Source organism: Sapajus apella, unplaced genomic scaffold (genome assembly GCF_009761245.1).
Source record: "Sapajus apella isolate SASKATOON/1434 unplaced genomic scaffold, GSC_monkey_1.0 scaffold34, whole genome shotgun sequence".
In the NCBI taxonomy this organism is placed as follows: domain Eukaryota; kingdom Metazoa; phylum Chordata; class Mammalia; order Primates; family Cebidae; genus Sapajus; species Sapajus apella.
This window is the reverse complement of record NW_022436974.1, coordinates 12,171,772-12,194,853: the sequence shown is the minus strand read 5'-3', so window position 1 is coordinate 12,194,853 and position 23,082 is coordinate 12,171,772. Positions and strand designations below refer to the sequence as shown.

General features: G+C 35.8%; 1 protein-coding gene across 4 annotated transcripts in view; it reads right to left on the bottom strand.

The window, feature by feature from the left end:
* Positions 1-23,082, bottom strand: part of NOX4 (NADPH oxidase 4) — a 150,980-nt gene that overhangs the window by 111,223 nt on the left and 16,675 nt on the right. For 2 of the 4 annotated variants that reach the window (XM_032295809.1, XM_032295810.1), the window contains exons 1-2: positions 6,135-7,402; positions 1,222-1,332 (exon numbers count right to left, since the gene is read on the bottom strand). In XM_032295809.1, coding sequence (XP_032151700.1) covers positions 1,222-1,332; positions 6,135-6,410 — 387 coding nt within the window. In that variant the 5' untranslated portion in view covers positions 6,411-7,402. Of the gene's footprint in view, positions 1-1,221; positions 1,333-6,134; positions 7,403-23,082 lie in introns of those variants that run through there. The other 2 variants (XM_032295811.1, XM_032295812.1) reach the window with 2 other exon arrangements.

Below are 23,082 nucleotides of genomic sequence, written 5' to 3'. Positions count from 1 at the left end.
CTAGAATGTTTAAGTTTTAAAATACTCATGATTTCCTTTTATGGTAAAAAAATAAGATTATTTTTAAATGAAGCAACATCTATAGTTTAAAACGCCTGCTTGATCTTATAACAAAATAAAATGTCAAGCACCTTTGAATCACTGTTTCACACTCGGGACAATTCTTTAAGAATTATTAAATACTGAGAGGCTTATGTGGGAATTCTTCATTCCCTGCCACTTATCTTCTCTTTCTCCAAGCCAAGGCAATGGCCAGCCACGGGGATCAAAACCTAGCAGTTTAAATGGTAGACAACCTAGAGAGTTATTTTCACAGATTACTGCATTAAAAGGAGAGCGTTTCTAAACGTAATTACATAAAGAGGTTGAAAGGTTTTCCTAGAGTAAATCTGCACATGTTAAATTCATAGAACATCAAAGTGATCTCAAGTTAACAACTCCTTTTAAAATATCAATATACAACCAGCAGAGCCTTACTCAGTGAACCCTAGGGAGGAAGAATCAGCATTCATACACACACACTTACACATATACACAACAATAGTCAAAGATGAAAAAGAATTTTTGTGAAGTTTCAAAAGAATGGCTGTTTTTTCTGTTTTCTTATATACTTCATTTTACAGCATTATGTATCACACATGACATCACAATTTAATCAAGACGTTTCTCAAGCCAATTACACATTTCAGAACGAGTATGTATGTTAAGCAGAGATACGTTTTTGCCAACACCAGCAATCATTTCATGTATTGCTCAGAGTCCAAAGGACTCTAGTCTGCTCACCTGGATTTAGCTAAGTAAAATACAGAATCTCAATGAGACATGATATAATGAAAAGAACTTAAATTAGCATTCAACTTAACTCTGTCATTCACTAGTCTCAAAGTTACTCAAAGTCTCTATGCCTGAGGTTTCTTGTGCATGAAATGAAATTAACAATATCTAATTGCAAAATCCCTGTAAGAATTTACCAGTATATATGTGAAATACTAAGCACAGCACTGGAAATCCCCTGTTAACAATATTACTATTATCTTCTGCCCTTATCTGGTGTTGCAGAGTAGCTCACAGATCATCTTGACAGGTGACATTGCTTTCACCACCATCTTAGAATAAATTACTCCAGCCAAAAGTCAGACTATGAAAACTAAACAAACTAATATGTGACTGTTACACTTGATTTTTATGCTGGAATTTGTAACTAGGACTTTTTTTTCTTACCTTCTGTGACCCCCGGAGGTAAGCCAAGAGCGTTCGGCACATGGGTAAAAGGATAAGGCTGCAGTTGAGGTTAAGAACAGATGCGGAGGCTCTGCTTAGACACAATCCTAGCTGAACAAATAAGGCAAGGTCAGCACACAGGTAAAGACAGTAGTAAAGCCCTGATCTGGCTCTACAAGCTACAGGTTTCACCTTATTGCTCTTTTAAGAATCATGCCACATACCAACTCCTTCAAGAGCCTTGAATAGTCTTTCCCTTTCCTCTCACTAAAACCCCCAAGGAACAACTAGTTTCTTTCTGTTCTGCGCTGCCATAAAAGTCAGTACTCCTCTCATTTATGCTACTGTTACAATCATCTGAAAACACTGTTCTGGCAGAAATTCCATTTCTTGTTCTGCTCCTACCCCACTGTTCTGGCTGTTGCCTTAGAGAGTTTACTCCACATTCATGCGGTGTCGGACCCTTTGTTTACTGATAAGGTCACAGTTTTAAATGAAGCTTTTCCATGTGTGTTCTCTCTCTCTGGAACACTCAGTCTCCACAAAACCCACAACACAGCTTTTCTACAAGCTCTGCTTATCACTAACTCTACTCATCTTTCTGGTCTCACAGTAAGCATGACTCTTCTAGATTACTTTTCTGATCAGAAACTAGGAGAGAACTCACCAGTATACATGTGCTCATTGCTTTCTGTACTTCCCTGATTATGTCTCTAACCCTCTTTCTAATCTTTTTTAAAAAAATTATTTTATTTTTAATTGACAAATAATTGTATATCTGTATCGTTACAATATGATGTTTTAATACATGCATGCATTGTGAAATGATCGAATCAGGCTAATTTATATACTCATCTCCCAAAACACTTATCATTTCTTTGTAGTAAAAATATTGATTTACTTTATTCATTTATTTATTATTTGAGGCAGGGTCTTGCTTTTTCTCCCAGGCTGAGTGCAGTGGTGCCATCAGAGCTTGCTGCAGCCTTATCCTCCAAGGATCAAGCTATCCTCCTGCCTCAGCCTTCTGAGTAGCTGGGACTACAGATGCAAGACATGTGGTTAGAATATTTAAAATCCACTCTTAGTTGGGCATGGTGGAATGCACCTGTAGTACCAGTTACTCTGGAGACTGTGGCAGGAGGATTGCTTGAGCACAGGAGCTTGAGGCTGCAGTAAGTCATGTTCATGCCACTGCAGGCCAACCTTGGTGACAGGTCAAGACCCTGTCTCAAAAATAAAAAAGAAGAATAAAATATACTTTTAGCTATTTTGAAAAATACAATACATTATTTTTAACTATAGTCACCATGTTGTGCCATCGATTACCAGGTCTATTTCTGCTAACTGAAACTTTGTGCTCTCTGTGCGCTCCCATCCCCACCCTCTGGTAACCACGCTTCTACTATCTATTTCTATGATTTTAAATCTTTTAGACTGAAAATGTAAGTGAGATCATACAGAATTTGTCTTTCTGTGCCTGGCTTATTTCACTTAGCATGATATCCTCTAGATAACCCATGTTGTTGAAAATGACCAATCTTAAATAAGATAGTACCTTAAAAAACTGAAATTCATGTATTTGACTATGTCTTGGGAAGAAGATATATCCATTCTTTAGAGAACCATTTTCATTTGGTAATAGCTAACTTAAAGCATTGTCTTCATATATTCACACTACATGCATTATGTGCACATTAAAACAAATGAAGAATATAATGGAATAAAAATGCAGAGATGTTAACAAAAGTACACCTAACTCTTATTAGCCACACATGGTGTGGATCCATTTACACTTATTAATACATTAAACCTCTTTCTTCAACCCTAGGAAGTAATTAACAATATTATCTTCCTTCTTAAAAAAGAAAGAATATTCAGTCATCGTGAAGTTAAGAATTTACAGAACATAATACAATCAGAAAGTTGTGGAACCAGAATTCAAGCCCAGATATTCTGGCCCCAGCATCTATACTACTAATGACTACTTTATCCTGTTGCTAAACTGCCTTTAAAAAGAAAATGTCCAAAAGGCACGTGTTAGGTAATAAATATTTTGTTGAATGACTTGATGATTAAATGAACATTTGAGGTAAGCGGTTTTAGGCAACCACCCTAGATAAGACTTCCCACCTAATAACCCTTTCCAGTGCCAGAAAGTTTATTGTTCTTGTCCTTTTATCATCAAAAAAAACCCTGAGGTATAAATATTTGAGAAGCACTAGAGAAGGTCACAGCCTCACATTCATTAAAGATTGCCTACACAGCGTGATTAGGATGGGATTCCTAGCATAATTATTCTGTTACTTCCATTTAGTGTATAACACGTTACCTTGAATTTTTCATGTTTTAACCTATTTCTCTAAGTAAATGTTAAACCCCTCAAGAACAGGGTAAATCCTTCTACAATGTTTTAATATTACCTTACATTTTAATTTTAATTATCTCATTATTAATTGCTTTTGAATATATTTTTATTGTAATCATCAGATCTACTCTGACAGGCTGAGTAGATGTTATAATTGCCATTTCAGAGATGAAGAGCTGCTACAAAATAATAATAATTAGGTCCACAATGAGAAATCCTGAATTCAGTGACTTGGGGTAGTGCTTGAACACTGACATTTTTGAAAGCTCTCCAGATGATTCTAACATGCCACCTGGGTTGAATACCACTACCTAAGGCTATTTAGCTAAACTATACTGTTTACGAGTTACGAAAAAATGACAACCATTAAATTATAATAAGTAAATATAAATGCATATTTCCAAACTTACTGGCCAAATAAAGCTTTAAAAATAGCTCTTTTTAATATTTAAAGTACAACTGCAAATAGTCTAAGCACAAATACAAACAAAGCAAAAACAGCAAATATCTCACCCACAGAAAGCTGACATAGTAAAGTACAACAAACAGGTTTACCGTTTTTTTATCATCCAATGTAGAACAGTCACTAGATTAAGCATTTTTAATGAACAACTGAAAATATTTTCAAAAACTTTATAGAGTAAGAACTATTATACTCATTTTACAGATGACTTGTATAAGGATCTTAGAAGCTGCATACCTTGTCCAAACTAGTTGAAAAGGAATTCTGTACCCTGGACCCTATGACTCTTTCATCTCAGGGTTGAAACCAAGGCAAAAAAAGCACTGAAGGATATGGAAGGATAAATATTAACTTGAGAGACATGAGAAAAGTCTGCTCCAATAGCTCCCATAGGCCATATACATTGTGCTTAGTTGCCAGTAAAATATGTTACTTAAACAAAGGTCTTGGTTTTCATCTTCCATCAAGCCTGACTACTTTAGTTTATTACTTAGTTACAAGTTACCTCTATCATCATAGCCAGTAGTTACAAGTTACCTCTATCATCATAGCCAGTACCATTTCCTCTTTAGTTGTTAAATTGATTAATGTGTTTGTGGCTTATAAGACATCAAACTTTTCTGACCTTCTCTACACATTACCTTGATTCTTATGTATTATCACAAGGACATTCCAAGGAGAAGCAGAAATCCCAAGGGTACCTCATTTCTCCTTACAACTGCCTCTCAACTCTAGGATCTGGCTTACTCCTCCTTTCACTCTTTTCCTGCACCCAGGTAGTAAGTTTTTCAAAGGCAGCATCCTTTTTTTAAAGCTGCATATCCTCAGCCCTAACACAATGGTAGTATTCAATAAATGCTTGTTGAAATAAACTGAATCTCTAAACACATGTACCATGCTCTGATAGGCATTTTATTTGGTTACAATTCTCAACTAAGTTCAAATATTTACAATCTTAGTGGTTATTTAATTTGCGAAGCTTGTATGTCACCAATAACTTTAAAATGATCAGCTTGCAGTATCATGGAAAATATTATGAAGTGGTCACTGAAAACTCCCCACTGTTATCAAGAAGATGAAGTCATTATCTATCTATCTATCTATCTATCTATCTATCTATCTATCTATCTGTCCATCCATCTATCTATCTATCCCGTACAAAAAGCAGACACTTCAAGAAAATTCCTAGTTATATTATGCTTACTCCCAGAATCTGTAGGCAAACCTATCCATCAAAATGGACAATCAATAAATCTTGAGTGAATACACATATGGGAACTAAAAACAAAAGAAATTGAACTCATGGAGACAGAGAATACTGATGGCTACCAGAGGCTGAGAAGAGTAGTGGGAAGTGGAGAGATGAAGAGGCGATGGGAAATGGGTACAAGAAAGCAATTTTATAAAAGGAATAACATCTAATGTTGGATAGCACAATAGGGTGACTGTAATTAATAATAATTTACTGTATATTCCAAAATAACTAAAAGAGTGGAATTACAATTTTCCCAACACAAAGAAATGATAAATGGTTGAGGTGATATATATCCCAACTACTGTTATTACACATTGCATGTTTGTATCAAAATATCATGTGTACTTTATACATATATACAATTAATGTAATAACTGAAAAAAATTAAGAAGGTAAATCTAAGCAAGCCTCAGAAAGAAATATTGTGTGAATAAATGACTGGATGAATAGAAATAAATATGAAGTAAATTTAGAATACATATATTTTGACAAATATAAATGCACAAATATTTCTAATAACAGATTTTGAAAAGACTAAAAACTAATCCAAAATGAAAGTAGAAAGAGACTCCAGATGGCTGACTAGATATAGCCAGGAGGAACATCTTACACTGAGAGACCAGGACATGGGAAAGACTAGAAAACTCCGAGCAGATCTTTAGCAGGAAAGCATTGAAAGTGGATAAAGAGAGGATGCAGACACTGGGCTGAACTTGGGGAGGAAGCTGGGAACCCTGTAAGGGGATGCTGAGTACTGGGGTTCATTCCTGGCCCACAACTCCTAGGGAAGGAGTGAGTTAAACATGTGAGGAGTGGTCTGTTCTTACCAGGAACCTCCAAAAATCCTGGCAGCAAGAGAGCCCATGACTCCCACAGACACTTGAGCTGACAGAGTTGTTCAGAGAGGTAGAAGAAACAGGATTCCATCCTGTGTAGAGCCCAGGCATTTGGCAGAAGAACAGCTGCAGTAAAGCATGGCCAGGGTGCCCATTCCCCCACACTCTCCATGCTTCTCTAAGAGACTTCAACCTTTGAGAAACTGTCAGGCCTGAAAAGAGCACTGTGGTGTTGCAAATGGGATGGGACCAGTCCAAAGTGCACATCCTATGTCTGCTGGCCTCTCCTGGGGCCCCAGCCTGGCTGTACCTGCTTGAAACACTCTGATGCCCAACCAAGTTGCTTCCCTGGGGTTATCATCATAGCTCCTTCACTGGAAGACCATGCCTGATTGTTGGAAAGTTCCAGTAGACCAGCCCCTGACAATGCCCACTAGCCAATCTGCAGCCTTGCCCCACTACAGTCTCTGTCTCCCCATGTAGGCAGACCTTCCTCCCTTACTCAGCCAGTACATGTGTGTACATGCACCCCACTGTGCCACCACAGCTGGTGCAAGTAGAGTTCATTGTCCAACCCCCACTGACAGAGGAGCCACCCTGCTACACTGCCACCACCAGCACAAATGCATACATGGATGCTGGCAACCCTGCCTCTGCCTCTGCCACCCCCCTACACCAGCCACACTGCCGCTACCATAGGCATGAGCATACACAGAACCACTGCAGGCTCACTGCCACCGGTGCCCCACCCAAGCCCCACTCCAACAGGAGTGAACCCTGCCAGCACCAGCATTGTAGAGTTGTGGCCAGAAGAATGGGATACCTCAGCCTCCCAACAAATCAGATTCTAAACCTCAAAGGGCCAGAGACCAAAGCTGAGGTCCTGGTATAACACCCTAGACTTAAACATGCAGTCCAGGAGTGCTGAGCTAATACTTGGCCCCCTAAAACCTTCCAGAAATAAATTCGGTCTATTGAACCTACCTTAAACCAGAACCAAAACTGTAAAAGCATCAAAGAAAATTAAAAAAAAAAAAAAAGTCACCTGAAGAACAATAACTCCAAAGACTTAGGGAACATCAGTCCATACAGATGAGAAGGAACCTGGCAACTCAAAAATCTAGAGTGTCTTCTCACCTCCAAATGACCACACCAGGTCCAAGGCAATAACTATGCTGAAATGACTAAGATGTCAGAAATAGAATTCAGAATATAGACAGAAACAAACATCATAGAGATTCAGGAGAAAGTCAAAACCAAATCAAAGGAAACTAAGAAATGCAATAAAATGATGCAGGAAGTGAAAGAAGAAATGGCCATTTTAAGAAAGAACCAAAGTGATCTGATGCAGCTAAAAAATTCACTACTAGAATTTCATAATCCAATCACAAGTATTAACAGCAGAATATACCAAACTGAGGAAAGAATATTAAAGCTTGAAGGCCAGTTCTCCAAATTAACTCAGATAAAAATAAAGAAAAAAGAATGAATGAGAACTCTAGGAAATATGGTATTAAGTAAAAGGACCAAATCTATGACTAATTGGCATCCCTGAGAGAGAGTAAGCTAATTGGAAAACATATTTGAGGACATAATTCATGAAAACTTCCCCAACCTTGCTAGAGAGTCTATCACTCAAATTCAGGAAGTGCAGAGAACCCCTGTGAGCTCCTATGCAAGATGACCATCCCCAAAACATAGTCATCAGATTCTCCAAGATCAAAATGAAAGAAAAATCGTTAAAGGCATGTCAAACTACAAAGGGAATACTTTCAGGCTAAAGTGGACCTTTGCACAGAAACCTTATGAGACAGACAAAACTGGGAGCTTATATTCAGCATTCTTAAGGAAAATAAATCCCAACCAAGAATTTCATATTCAGCCAAACTAAGCTTCATAAACAAAGGAGAAATGAGATGCTTTTCAGGCAAGCAATTGCTAAGGAAATTCCTAACCACAAGACCTGCCTTCTAAGAGATCCTGAAGGGAGTGCTAAATATAAATACAAAAGACCATTACCAGCCCCACTAAACAAACTTAAGTACATAGACCATTGACACTATAAAGCAACTATACAATAAAGTCTTCAGAATAACCAGTTAACAACATGATGGGGATCAAATTCACACATGTCAATAATAAGATTGAATGTAAACAGGCTAAATGCCTGAATTAAAAGACACAGAGTGGCAAGCTGGAAAAAGACAGAAGAGCCAACTGTATGCTTTTTTCAACAGCCCCATCTCACATGCAATGACATCCATAGGTTCAAAGTAAAAGGATGGAAAAATATCTACCAAGTAAACAGAAAACAGAAAAAGCAAGGGTTGCTATTCTAGTTTCTGACAAAATATACTTTAAACCAACAATGAACAAAAAAGACAAAGAAGGACATTACATAATGGTAATGCTAAGTAGATATGAACTCAACCCAGGAGCACCCAGATTCATAAAAAAGTTCTTAGACCCCTATGAAGAGACTCAGATAACCACACAATAATAACAGGAGACTTCAAAACCCCACTGATAGTATTAGGCAGATCCTTGAGTCAGAAAACTAACAAAGATATTCAAGACATGATCTTGATCCTTGACCAAATGGACCTAAGAGACATCTACAGGACACTTCACCCAAAAGCAATTGAATATACAATCTTCTCATATGCACATGGCATATATTCTAAAATTGACCACATGCTCAGCCATAAAACAATTTTCAGCAAAATTTGAAAACTAAAATCATAGCAATCACACTCTTGGACCACAATGCAATAAAAGCAGAACTTAATACTAAGAACTTAGCACTAACAACTTAATACTTAATCTTAGTATTAAGGTTTAATTTTCATGGTTTAGTTTCCACATAACCACACAATTACATGGAAATTAACCTGCTTCTGGATGACTTTTGAATAAAAAATGAAATTATGATAAAAATCAAGAAATTATTTGAAACTAAGAAGAACAAAGATACAACATACCAGAATCTCTGGGACACAGCTAAAGGAGTATAAAAAGGAAAGCTTATAGCACTAAACACTCACATCAAAAAGTTAGAAAGATTTCAAGTTAACAACCTATCATACCTAAGGGAACAAAAAATAACAAAAATCAGAGATGAACTGAATGAAACTGAAAGAGGAAACATCATACAAAAGATTAAGAAATTGTAAAATTGGTTTTTTGAAAGAATAAATAAGATTGATGGACAGCTAGCTAGACTAATACAGAAAAAGAGAGAAGATCCAAATAAACACAATCAGAAATGACAAAAGAAACAGAATCACAGACTTCTCAGAAGTACAAAAAACAGTCAGAGACTATTATGAACATCTCTATGCACACAAACTAGAAAACCTACAAGAAATGAAGAAATTTCTCGAAACATAAACCTTCCAAGATTAAACCGGGAAGAAATTGATACCCTGAACAGACCACATAGTAAGTTCCAAAATTGAATTAGTAATAAAAAGCCTACCAACCAGAAAAATCCCAAAACCAGACAGATTCATAGCCAAAATCTACCAGATGTATAATGAAAAGATAATATCATTCCTACTAAAATTACTCCAAAAAAAAAGTGAGAAGGGACTTCCCCCTAGCTCATTCCGGTACCAAAACTAGCATCATTCTGGTAGCAAAGCCTGGCAGAGATACTACAAAAAAAAGAAAACTTCAGGTCAATATCCTTGATGAAAATAGAATCAAAAATCCCCAATAAAACACAAATAAATTAAGTCCACCAGCACATCAAAAAGTTTATCCACCATAATCAAGTAGGCTTTATTCCTGAGACGAAGGCTGGTTCAATACACACAAATCAATAAATGGTATACACATCACATAAACTTAAAAAACAAAACATGATCATCTCAATAGATGCAGAAAAGACTCTGAGTAAAATTTAACATTGTTTCATGTTAAAAACCCTCAACAAACTAGGTGTTGAAGGAAGACATAATAATAAGAGCTATCTATGACAAACCCACAGTTAACATCACTCTAAAAAGCGAAAAGCTGTAAGCATTCCCCTTGAGAACTAACACAAGACAAGGATGCCCTATCTAACCACTTCTATTGAACGTAATACAGGAAGCCCTAGATGGAGCAGTCAGCTAATAAAAAAAATTAAAAACATCCAAATAAGAAGAGAAGAATTCAAATGATCTCGGTTTGCAAATGATATGATTCTATGCCTAGAAAATCCCATAATCTCTGCCCAAAAGCTCCTAGCTCTAATAAACAACTTCAGTAAAGTTTAAAGATTAAATAAATGTACCAAAATTAGTAGCATTTCTATACACCAACGATGTCCAAGCTGGGAGCCAGATCAAGGTCACAATCCCATTCACAACATCTACAAATATAATAAAATACCTAGAAATACAACTAACCAGGGAAGTGAAAGATCTGTGTAAGAGAATCACAAAATACTGCTGAAAGAAATCAGAAATAATACAAACAAATCCAAAAACATTCCATGTTCATAAATGAGAAGAATCAATATAGTTAAAATGGGCATACTGGTCAAAACAATTTACAGATTCAATATCATTCCTATCAAACTACCAATGCCAGCCACCACAGAACTAGAAAAACCTATTTTAAATTAATGTGCAACCAAAAGGAGCCCAAGTAACCAAGGCAACATCAAGCAAAAAGAATGAAGCTGGATGCCTCACATTACCTGACTTCAAATTATACTACAAGGCCACGGTAACCAAAGCAGCATGGTACTGATACAAAAACACACACATAGGCTAATGGAACAGAATACAGTGCCCAGAAATAAAGTTGCATACCTACAACCATCTTATCTTCGACAAAGACAACAAAAGAAAGCAATAGGAAATAATGGTGCTAGGATGACTGCAACTATATCCTCCTAGCATCAGTATGATGGTGCTAGGATAACTGGCTAGCCATTTGCAGAAGATTTAATCTGGACCCCTTCCTTAAAGCAATATAAAAATCAACTCAATATGAATGAAAGACTTAAATGTAATATCTAAAACTATAAAATCCCCAGAAGATAACCTGGGAAAAATACCATTCTGGACATAGACCTTAGCAAAGATTTCATGATGAAGACAACAAAAGCAATTACAACAAAAATGAAAATGGACAAATAAGATCTAATTAAACTAGTAGCTTCTGCACAACAAACTAGAAACAGAAAACCTGCAGAATGGGTGAAAATATTGCAAACCATACATATGACAAAGGTCTAATACACAGATTCTACAAGAAACTTACACAAATTAATAAGCAAAAAACAATTTCATTAAAAAGTGGGCTAAGGACATAAAAAGACACTTTTCCAAAGAAGACATACATGTGACCAACAAGCATATGAAAAAAAGTTCAACATCATTAATTATTAGAGAAATGCAAATCAAAACCACAATGAGATACCATCTCACACCTATCAGAATGGCTATAACTCAAAAAACAACAGATGCTGGGAAAGTTGCAGAGAAAAGGGAACACTTACCTGCTGTTCATGGGAATGTGAATTAGGTCAGCCCCTGAGGAAAATAGTTTTGCAATTTCTCAAAGAACTTAAAACAAAACTATCATTGAGGCAATTCCATGATTGAATATATACCCAAAAGCATATAAGTCATTCTACCATAAGGACACATACACACATACATTATCACAGCATGGAATCAACCTAAACGCTCATGAATGACAGACTGGATAAAGAAAATATGGCACAAAGATAGCACAGAATACTGCACAGCCATAAAAGTGAAACAAGATCATGTCCTTTGCAAGAAATATGAATGGGGCTGGAAGCTATTATCCTAAAAGGAAAAGAAAACCAAATGCTGTGCACGTGTTCTTACTTACAAATTGAGAGTTAAACATTGAGCAGACAGGAACGGAATGAATGGAGCAGACACCAGGGTCTAATTGAGAGCAGAGGGTGGGAGGAGGGTGACGTTCAACAAACTGTCTAACTGGTACTATGCTTATTACCTGGGTGAAAAATAATCTGTACACTAAACCCCCAAGAAACAATTTATCCCTATAGCAAACCTGCACATGTAGCACTAACCCTAAAATAAGTTTTAAAAATATTTTAAAAAAATATTTTAATCCAATATTGACATTGTGGAAGAGAAGAAAGTGGACTGAGGGAACCAAAACCTTATTAAAGAACATCTTATACGTCACTGGTCTTAAAGTAAAACTGACCAGTAAAATCCCACTATTATCTCTTTCAAGTCATGGAAAAATTATATAAATGTTCTAATGTTTGCATTACTCATCTGCCAAAATGAATACATATAATATCACTGTGTGAGGAAATTCAGCTGCAAACTATTTGTAACATGCCTCCAAAATGTTTTCTGTTCAGTAAGTGCAATCCTTAGTAAACTTTTGTTTTATTCTGCTACTTTTGGGGAAAAAAGAAGAAAGGGAGCAAGTGAGAATAGGAAGGAAGAAAGCTACTTAACTGCATTACTATATAACAGCAACAAATATTTTGAAAAACATATTGTAAAGATTTTATTTTATAAAAGCAATAAAAAACGTAAATTGTTAAGTAACAAACTTAACCAAAAAAAGTACAAGACACATGTAAAAAAGGAACCTAAGAGAAGAGCTAAGTAGATAAATAATATACCATGTTTCATGTAGGAAGATTTAATATTGGAAAGATGACAATCTCTCAAAATTGATTTATAAACTGAATGCAACTCCAATCAAACTCCAATAAGTTTTCTTCATAAAACTTGATAAGCTGACTTTAAAATGTATGCAGAGGCTGGGCGAAGTTAGCTTATGTCTGTAATCCCAGTACTTTGGGAGGCTGAGGCGGGTGGATCACGAAGTCGGGATATCAAGACCATCCTGGCCTACGTGGTGAAACCCCGTCTCTACTAAAAATACAAAAATTAGCCAGGCGTGGTGGCATGCACCTGTAGTCCCAGCTACTTGGGAGGCTGAGGTAGGAGAATTGGTGAACCCGGGAGGCAGAGGCTGCAGTGTGCCGAGATCATACCACTGCACTCCAGCCTGGGCGACAGAGCAAGACTCCAACACAAAAAAAAAAAAAAAAGAAAGGAAAAAAAGAAAAAAAATGTATGCAGAAATGCAAAGCAGCAAAAACAAAGTAAAACACTAAAGAGAAGAAATAATTTGGCCTCCACATAACAGAGCTTAGTATAAATTTACAGTAATTCCTAATGTGTTTCTTGCATATAGATAAACTGACCAATGGAACAAAACAAAGACCCATAAACAACTACATAGATATTCAACTATGATGTGTGACAGAGATGGCATGTCAGATTAATAGGGAAAGAAGAGTCTACTTGATGAAGGAAAAAATTGGTTATCATAAGGAAAAAAATATCATATAACATCCTTGTTTCAAATCACCCCAAAACATTAGATTCTGAATAGTTAAGAACTTAAATATCAAAATTAAAAATTTTAATAGAACATAATATATGAATCTTTCGGATATTAGCATAAGCACAGATTTCTCAAGACATAAAAAGCTCAAAATCAATCAAAACAAGTAATACATTAAATATATAGGCAAAATAAAACTATTTTTTTCAATGCCAGAGAAACTCAAAATTCACAATAGTGGTAATCTCTTGCAGGAAGAGGGAAGAAAAAGATAGACATATGATGAGATAACCAAATGTACAGAAGTAAATTACTCATAATGTTCTAATTCTAGGTGCATCTACAGATATTCATTATATCATAAGTAATTTGTATAAATAAAGGAGGGTCATGCCTGAATTAACAAATTGGGATAAGAACTGAGGAATATTAGTAATCAGATTCTGTCCATTTAATATAAACAAATAAAAATAATTATGCATGTAAATTGTTTAATTCAATGCCTGTCATATAGCAAGACTTCCTATTAATAATAATGAGAACACTATTTTCTGGATTACCACTAAATTCTACATGCCAGATCAGCTGTGCTTCACAGAAACTAATTATAATAACATTACACAACATAATTTTCAAAGAAACAGTCCCCTTTGGTATTGATGCAATATGTTTTGGCAACCAAGTTTGAATCATATTCTTGCTAGCTTGTCACTAGCAAGTCTAGCTATTGCTGTCTAGTACTATCCACACTTTTTATATGAATACTGTATAAAAATCTAATAAGAGATGTGTCCTATCTGCATAGCTTTCCTGAAGTAGGCTACAAACAACTCTATTTTAATGACACTGACTAAGGATATGCGTAAGGCAGATGCTTTTCTTGGACTTGTTCATGCCCTTGATAGTTCCAACTTTACTGTTGGCAAAATTCCAACTTTGAGTTTCTTGTCAGCATATGAATTACAGTTCCTGAAAGGGAGACAGGATAATAAATAGTGTTTTCAGGAAAGCAGTAATTTTCATTGACTAATATAAAAAGCAATTAATATGTCCAGTTAGTCTATTTCTACATCATAAGTTGGAACACCTTAGGGATACGGTTTAATGAATATATCAGTAAGAGGACAAATAGATATAATACCTTCTGGACTATCTAAAATAGGTAAAATATTTTCTGGGCTCAAATACTTATCATTTGAGAATAATCTCTCTTTTGATCTGGAATTTGCATAAGATAAGAACATTTTAGCTCAAAGGATTATAGATGACAATTGTATTTGTATCTGAACAATAGTTATGTATCTGAACAATAGTTTTAATGTATCTGAAAAATAATTTAAAATATATCAGCTAAAATCTATCACAATAGCTCAAGACTTAAGACAGAAATAAATCATCCATATTTCCTTTGAGATTCAATGCTTTAAAGAAAAACTTTGTATATCTTCATTGTCTCACTATATATATTGCATGTCTGGAAGTGTTTTATTTTGTGTTTACATTAAATCCCACAGTAATTTAATTCAAAGTGCCTTAAAGTGTCCCCTTGGGATAAATAGAGCTTATTTTAGCATTCAACTTCTTTATGATTCTGCAAAATCCAACTGGAAATTTTATCAAGAACCCACTTCCTCATACATGTTTGTTCTTGAATATACTTTGCTTTTCAAACTAGTAAGAAAACTTGCTTTTACCAGCTTCTCAGAGTATAAAACGTTCTCAATCAGAAGCAGTGGTGTGAGGAAAATGGAGATGGACCCATTTTTAAGTGTCAAGATTATAAGAAAACATTTTACCTAGTTACTATATGGACAATATTCTAATAGCTAAGTATATTGTTTGATTATTAATCCATGAGCTTCATAAGCATCAATTACTTCAATTATTAATTTTTTTAAAATGACTGCTTTATGTGTCCAGTCCATCCCATGTGAATGATTTATTTTACCCTTCCCAGCTACTCCAGAATTTTTTAAATTTAATAAGGTCAGTTGTTACTAGATGGAAGTGATATTTTCAAGTTTCAGGTCCCACCTGTCAAGCGGTCTAAGATACATAATTAACTGAGGATTCCATATGTAATTTTTAAAACTACAAATAGATTTTAAATAATACATGTAAAAAAACATAGTTTGGTCTTTGTGATGAACTCAATGCCATTTCTTTCCAAAATTCATTTGTTGAAGCCCTAGTCCCCAGTGTGATGGTATTTGGAGTTACAGCCTTTGATACAAAATTAGATGTAGTTGAAGTCGAGAGAATGCAGTCCTCATGATAGGATTAGTGCCTTTATAAGAAAAGGAAGACACCAGAGTACGCTGTCTACTTCTCTCACTGGCTTAAGATACAGCAAAACTGCAGCCACCTGTAAACAAGGAAGAGGGCCCTCATCAGACCCTGAATCTACCGGCACTGTAGTCTTGTACTTCCCAGGCACAAAAAAATGTTTGTTGTTTTAAGCTGCCTAGTCTATGGTATTTAGTTACACTAGCCTGAACCAAGACAATCCTATAGAAAAATATATTTTAAATGCCATTTAAAGCAAGTTATTGAAGAGCACAATGTCTAAGTATGCCAAGTATATGGAGAAACATTCCATGTTCATGGTTAGGAAGAATCAGTATCGTGAAAATGGTCATACTGCCCAAAGTAATTTACAGATTCAATGCTATCCCCATCAAGCTACCAATGACCTTCTTCACAGAACTGGAAAAAAAACCTTAAACTTCATATGGAACCAAAAGAGACCCTGCATAGCCAAGTCAATTCTAAGCAAAAAGAACAAAGTGGGAGGCATCACACTACCAGACTTCAAACTATACTACAAGGCTACAGTAGTCAAAACAGCATGGTACTGGTACCAAAACAGAGATATAGACCATTGGAACAGAACAAAGGCCTCGGAGGCAACACAACATATCTACAACCATCCGATCTTTGACAAACCTGACAAAAACAAGCAATGGGGAAAGGATTCCCTGTTTAATAAATGGTGTTGGGAAAACTGGCTAGCCATCTGCAGAAAGCAGAAACTGGACCCCTTCCTGACACCTTACACTAAAATTAACTCCAGATGGATTAAAGACTTAAACATAAGACCTAACACCATAAAAACTCTAGAAGAAAATCTAGGCAAAACCATTCAGGACATAGGCATAGGCAAGGACTTCATGACGAAAACACCAAAAGCATTGACAACAAAAGCCAAAATAGACAAATGGGACCTAATCAAACTTCACAGCTTCTGCACGGCAAAAGAAACAGTCATTAGAGTGAATCGGCAACCAACAGAATGGGAAAAAATTTTTGCAGTCTACCCATCTGACAAAGGGCTGATATTCAGAATTTACAAAGAACTAAAACGGATTTACAAGAAAAAAACTAACAAGCCCACTCAAAAGTGGGCAAAGGATATGAACAGATACTTTACAAAGGAAGACATGCATGAGGCCAACAAACATATGAAAAAATGTTCATCATCACTGGTCATCAGAGAAATGCAAATCAAAACCATATTGAGATACCATCTCACGCCAGTTAGAATGGCGATCATTAAAAAAATCTAGAGACAACAGATGCTGGAGAGGATGTGGAGAAATAGGAACACTTTTACACTGTTGGTGGGAGTGTAAATTAGTTCAACCATTGTGGAAGACAGTGTGGTGATTCCTCAAGGACCTAGAAACAGAAATTCCATTGGATCCAGCAATCCCATTACTGGGTATATATCCAAAGGATTATAAATCATTCTATTATAAGGATATGTGCACACGAATGTTCACTGCAGCACTGTTTACAATAGCAAAGACCTGGAACCAACCCAAATGCCCATCGATGATAGACTGGAGAGGGAAAATGTGGCATATATACACCATGGAATATGATGCAGCCATCAAAAACAATGAGTTTGTGTCCTTTGTAGGGACATGGTTGAACCTGGAAAGCATCATTCTCAGCAAACTGACAGGAGCAGAAGATCAAACACCGCATGTTCTCACTCATGGGCGGGTGTTGAACAATGAGAACACATGGACACAGGGAGGAGAGCACTGCATACTTAGGTCTGTTGGGGGGAAATAGGGGAGGGCCAGTGGGGGGTGGGGAACTGGGGAGAGATAGCAAGGGGAGAGATGCCAGATATAGGTGCTGGGGAGGAAGGCAGCAAATCACACTGCCACATGTGTACCTATGCAACAATCTTGCATGTTCTTCACATGTACCCCCAAACCTAAAATGCAATAAAATAAAATAAAAGATAATAGTTTTAAAAGAAAAAAAAATCTCAAATAGTTTCTTATCTTAAATACTCTACTTAACAAATATTAATCTTGAAATAGTTAATTGAGAGGGACACAATTTTCTACCTATAAACATAACATAATCCTAGCTGTTAGGGCTTTTGTGAAAAGTAAAAACAGTCTCAAAAATTCAGGCCGTATATAGAATTAACTTATTGCCCTAGGATCCCTGTATCACAACTTTTCACTAAACATTCTATTCTGTATTTTTAAAATAAGTACTATCTGTTCCACTGTTCCACTTATATTATCAATTTAACACATATTTATTGTGATAGGCACATATTGTGGGGCCCCAGGAGTTCAATCGTGAAGTAAAAACATAAAATTCCCTTCCCCTTAGGCGGCTTATGTTTTAGAAGGGGAAATACATGAATCAAATAACTTGATAGGCAAATATAATTTGTAACAGTGATAAATGAGAAACAGTATGAATATGTGTAACAGGAAATCAGATCTAAATGGAAAGTTCAGTAAGCCTTCCCCTATTAATGGAAAGTAAAAAGTAAACTGAGATCTGAAGAATAAAACTAGAAGTCAGCTAGAAATAAGAAGGGCATCCATGCAGGAAAAAAAAGCAGCATGAAAAGTGAAGTGTAGCAAATGGAAATATGGTGTATAGATAATAAATAAATAGTAGGCCAATATGGTGGCTTGGAAATGGAGGGTGATGCAACATAGAGCTGGAGAAGCTGATCAAGGCAGAACCTGCTGGACTTTGGATGTTACGTTAAGAATGTGTCTTTATCTTAAAATCAGTGCAGTGTCTCTCTCAGTCTGCTCTGGATGCTTTAAGAAAATGCCATAAACTGGGTGGCTTAAAAACAACAAACATTTATTTCTCATCATTCTGCAGGCTAAAAGTTCAAGATCAAGGCAGATTCAGTGTCTGGTTAGGGTCTACTTCCTCATAGACAATGCCTTCTGCTGGTATCCTCACTTGGTGGCTAACTAGCCCTCTGAAGCCTCTTTTATAAGAGCACTAATCCCAGTCATGAGGGCTTTACCTTCGTGACCTAATCACCAAATCACCCAAAGCCTCCACCTCTTAATACTATTGTCTTAACGGTTAGGATTTCAACACATGAATTTTGGGGGGACACAAATATTCAGTCCATAGCACAGAATGATTGTTTAAAGCCAGGAAGTGGCATGAAGGGATTAGTATTCGATAATGATTATTCTCAATGAAATGTGGACAACAGAGTGTAAAGGAAGTAATTTTGGCAATTACATTACTTTGTATAGTTAATCATCACACCAGTAAAATTTTGTTAGAGACAAGGACTACATTTCAAGTTAGTTATGTGTGAGTTACATAGAGAAGGGATTCCATTTTGACTAAATATTTTACTTATCAGTAAATTTATTTTGCTAAATACTAAAACATATAATTCTGAAAAAAACTGAATTGGCCTAGCTCATATCCTACTTCCTACCCACTGTTTATACCACTTCTCTGACAGTCTCCAACCAAAGGTAACTTACAACTCTGTTTGAATTCTCCCAGAGACAACAGGATGTCCCACTGTTCTATTCTGTTTTCTTACACTAAGATGAAATCTGTCTCTTTAACTTCTACCCATAGAGCTATTCTGCATAATAATTTTCCAAAGACAGACATTCAAAACCTGAAGACAAAAGTGGTATAATTTCCTAACCCAAGCTTGCTTTTTCCATGCTAAATATAATTAGTTGCCTTTACAATTCTTCATATAATTTTAAGACTCATTCATCATCTTTATGTACCAATATTCAGCGCATTCTTAACATAAGCTCATTGCCCAGAGCAGTGCTGAAGACCACCATCTCTGCGACTATGGATGCTATCTGCTCCTTTTAAGACTACGTTATCATTTAGGGAAATCATGTCACATAAAGGGTCATCTTGAGTTTGCAACATGTAGGTTTTCTTCACATGAATTTCCTATTAAACAATGATCTCTTTATGTTACACCCAAAAGAAAAAAATGAGGATGGGTAAGAGAAGGTGCATAAATGCAAGAATTAACCTATTTATCATATTGGTTGTGAATCCTATATTCTTATATTTTTCCCTCTCATCTTTATCTCTGCTGAAAATTTTATTTGACTGTCATTTACTTATTTATTTTTAGAGACAGGATCTCATTCTGTCCCTTGGCTGGAGTCCAGTGGGGTAATCACAGCTAACTGCAGCCTGGATCTCCCGGGCTTGGATGATTCTTCCACCTCAGCCTCCAGAGTAACTGGGACCATTGCAATGGTTTACCTATTCATCTCCTTGTTTGCCACATAAAGCTAGCAAGGGGCTGCATGGGAAGTGGCAAAGCCCAAACTGCCTCTTACCTTTGAGGACCTCAAAAATGCATGGTTATTAATAAATAAAATTGTTTCTAATAAGTACTCTTTGGGAAAAATATGTTCTGAGCAATGAAAGTCAAAGAAAAATTGTCATGAGACAGATACATGAACAAAAAGAGAAACCCCATGAAATAGGCTATACAATTTTCCAAGGCTATGGTAAGCATATTTTTATTGCCTATATAGTAATCAAAAGGGCCTATGGCAGAAAATCAGAAAAAGATTATTTTTCCTATGCATATAAGTCAAAATTATAGTCCTAATTCAAATGTTTAGTTAATATCATTAATAAATTATAATAGGGATGTAAATTTAGAATATGGTAGACATTCCATGGGAGCAAGACTGCACTTAAGAATAAAACTGACATATTCAGTGAATGGCTAGTTACTAAGCTTATTACCTAATTTTTTAGGCTTGTTTTGGGTTTTTTTTAATTGTTTATATGTTTGGTTTTTGGTTTTTGGTTTATTTTTTTGAGACAGAGTCTCTGTCAACCAGACTGGAGTGTGGTGCCATCTTGGCTCAGTGCAACCTCTGATTCCTGGGTTCAAGTTATTCTCCTGCCTCAGCCTCCCGAGTAACTGAGATTACAGGTGCATACCACCACACTCTGCTAATTTCTTGTATTTTTAGTAGAGACAGGGTTTCATCAGTTGGTGAGGCTGATATTGAACAGTTGGCCTCAAGTGTTCTGCCCACCTTGGCCTCTCTAAGTGCTGGGTTTACAGGCATGAGCCACTGAACTTGTCTTTATTACCTAACTATTTTGATAAGATTATTTTGATAAGGTTTCATGTGAAAACAGTGATGAAGAACATGTCATGGGTAACCAATAAATGGTAATCATTTCTTTTAAAAGATTTCTGAAAGGAAACTACCAATTCAGTGCTCTTGGGTTTAACCAAGCTCATGTAGGTATCTTAATGCCGTAATAAACCACAGTTCATTCCAAATGATCCCAGCTCATTTCTGTCAACTAGCTTCCCTGGAGATTTTTAACTATGATGTAATTTTTGACTCAAATTGACCTATCTTCTCATCTATAATCTGCTTTTTCTTAATACTGTCTCCAAAAGACTGTATCAATTCTAAAGAAAAATATGGTGAAGTTTTTTTTTTTCATAAAACTAAAGGTACTACTAAAAATATATAGTTCATTCTGACTTTATATCCAGATTTCCTTAAGCTTAACTCAAATCTTTTCTATCTGTTATACATCATCATGTTTTGATCTACCCTTTCTAAAAATGACATTCTTCCATTTTCAGTGGGAATGTGGCTTTTCCCTAGAAAAGCTATTAGGTCAGAAGGACACATAGCTATTAGAGAGAAGAAAGCAACATTATATCATGATATTTTTGTCACCATTTTGTCTACCTTGTCTTTCCTGTGCCAAAAGCACAGAGGACAGAAAACACTCACTTTCTAGACTCTGTGTCTATCTGGCAAAGTTAAAGTTCAACAGGAATGGGATTCAGAATTGCATATTAACACTTCCAGGGGTTTCTAAGGACAATATTGTTTAGTGAACAGTTCACCAGGTGAAAAAGGTTATGAAATTTTTATCACAATTACCTGTTACCTCTACCAAGGCCACATGTCTCCAGAACCTAGAATTGAAGAATTTAAACAATAGTAAACTCTGCCGTCACTTTTCCTTACAGAAATGTACCAAGTGAAAATGGTTTGACCTCTTTGGCTGAAAAACATTACTGAAGTGGAAATAATTTTTTAGTTCACCTATTAAGTTCCTATCAATATTTAGGCCCATCCCTTATTCTATACACCTTTCTAATGCCCAACAACAAGGTTTCAAAAGTTACACAGCATTTGATTTTATATCACTCTTACATCTTCCTCCTTCTACAGAAATTATCTGTGCACAGAAGGCATGGAGAAGCTGAACGTGTTTTGCAGAGCATGGTTGACTGGACAGCTGAAAGAGGCCTTGTCTCTCCTACATCACGGGTCCAGCACATCTGATGACAATTACTGAGTGTTTAGTTACCTCTCTGCTACTCCTCATCAAAAACAATCATTCCAAAATGTTGTCTCATTCCTCTTTATCTTTACACCATTTTTAATTTTTCAACATTCCTCTGAAAATTAGAAGCCAAAACAGATATACTAGTGGCCTGAACAAACAAAAAAAATTAAGGGAAAACAGAAATAGCAATGATATCTCCTCACTGATTAGAATTTTAATCAGATTGTCCATAATGATATATATTAAAACTCATATAGTGAATGTAGGATATTCAATATAATGATTTTTCTCTCATGTCTCCTAAGCATATCCGACTTAAACATATTGTCTATTTTACTCCTCCTGAACTCAATCCTATTTCTTATTAACTCTTACTAATTGAATCTACAAAATTGTCTTTAAATTCTATCTCTGTCCTCAAAACACTAGCAATCTTAGCTAACTTGGCATGTCTTTTAACTATGACTTTTAAATGAAGTCGACACTCTTCCAGTCTTTCCTTTGGGAAAAAAATAAAACACTGCCTCCAAAATAAGCTATCAATTTGAAGATAAAGAATTCTGTATGCAAAGAAAGCCAAAATGCCTAACACAGTGGGTACTCAAATGAATGGATAGTTTGATAAAAAACTATTTTCTTAAATTTCCTGATAAATACATGTTAAGTTTCTTCTGATAAACTCTTCACAAAGTTTAATGGGCCAACACGTGGTAGACCACACTAGTTCAGTTGTAGGGAAAATAATATTTAGGTTTGTGCAAAATCAATTGCAGTTTTTACTTTCCATGGCAAAAACCACAGTTACTTTGCGCCAATCTAATAAATTAAATCAAATGTAAGATGACATATTTGTAGTCCTCTTTTCTCCAACTGACAATCACTGTATAGTTTCCAAATGTTACAAATAAAAGTTTTACAACACCAGTGCCACATTTTT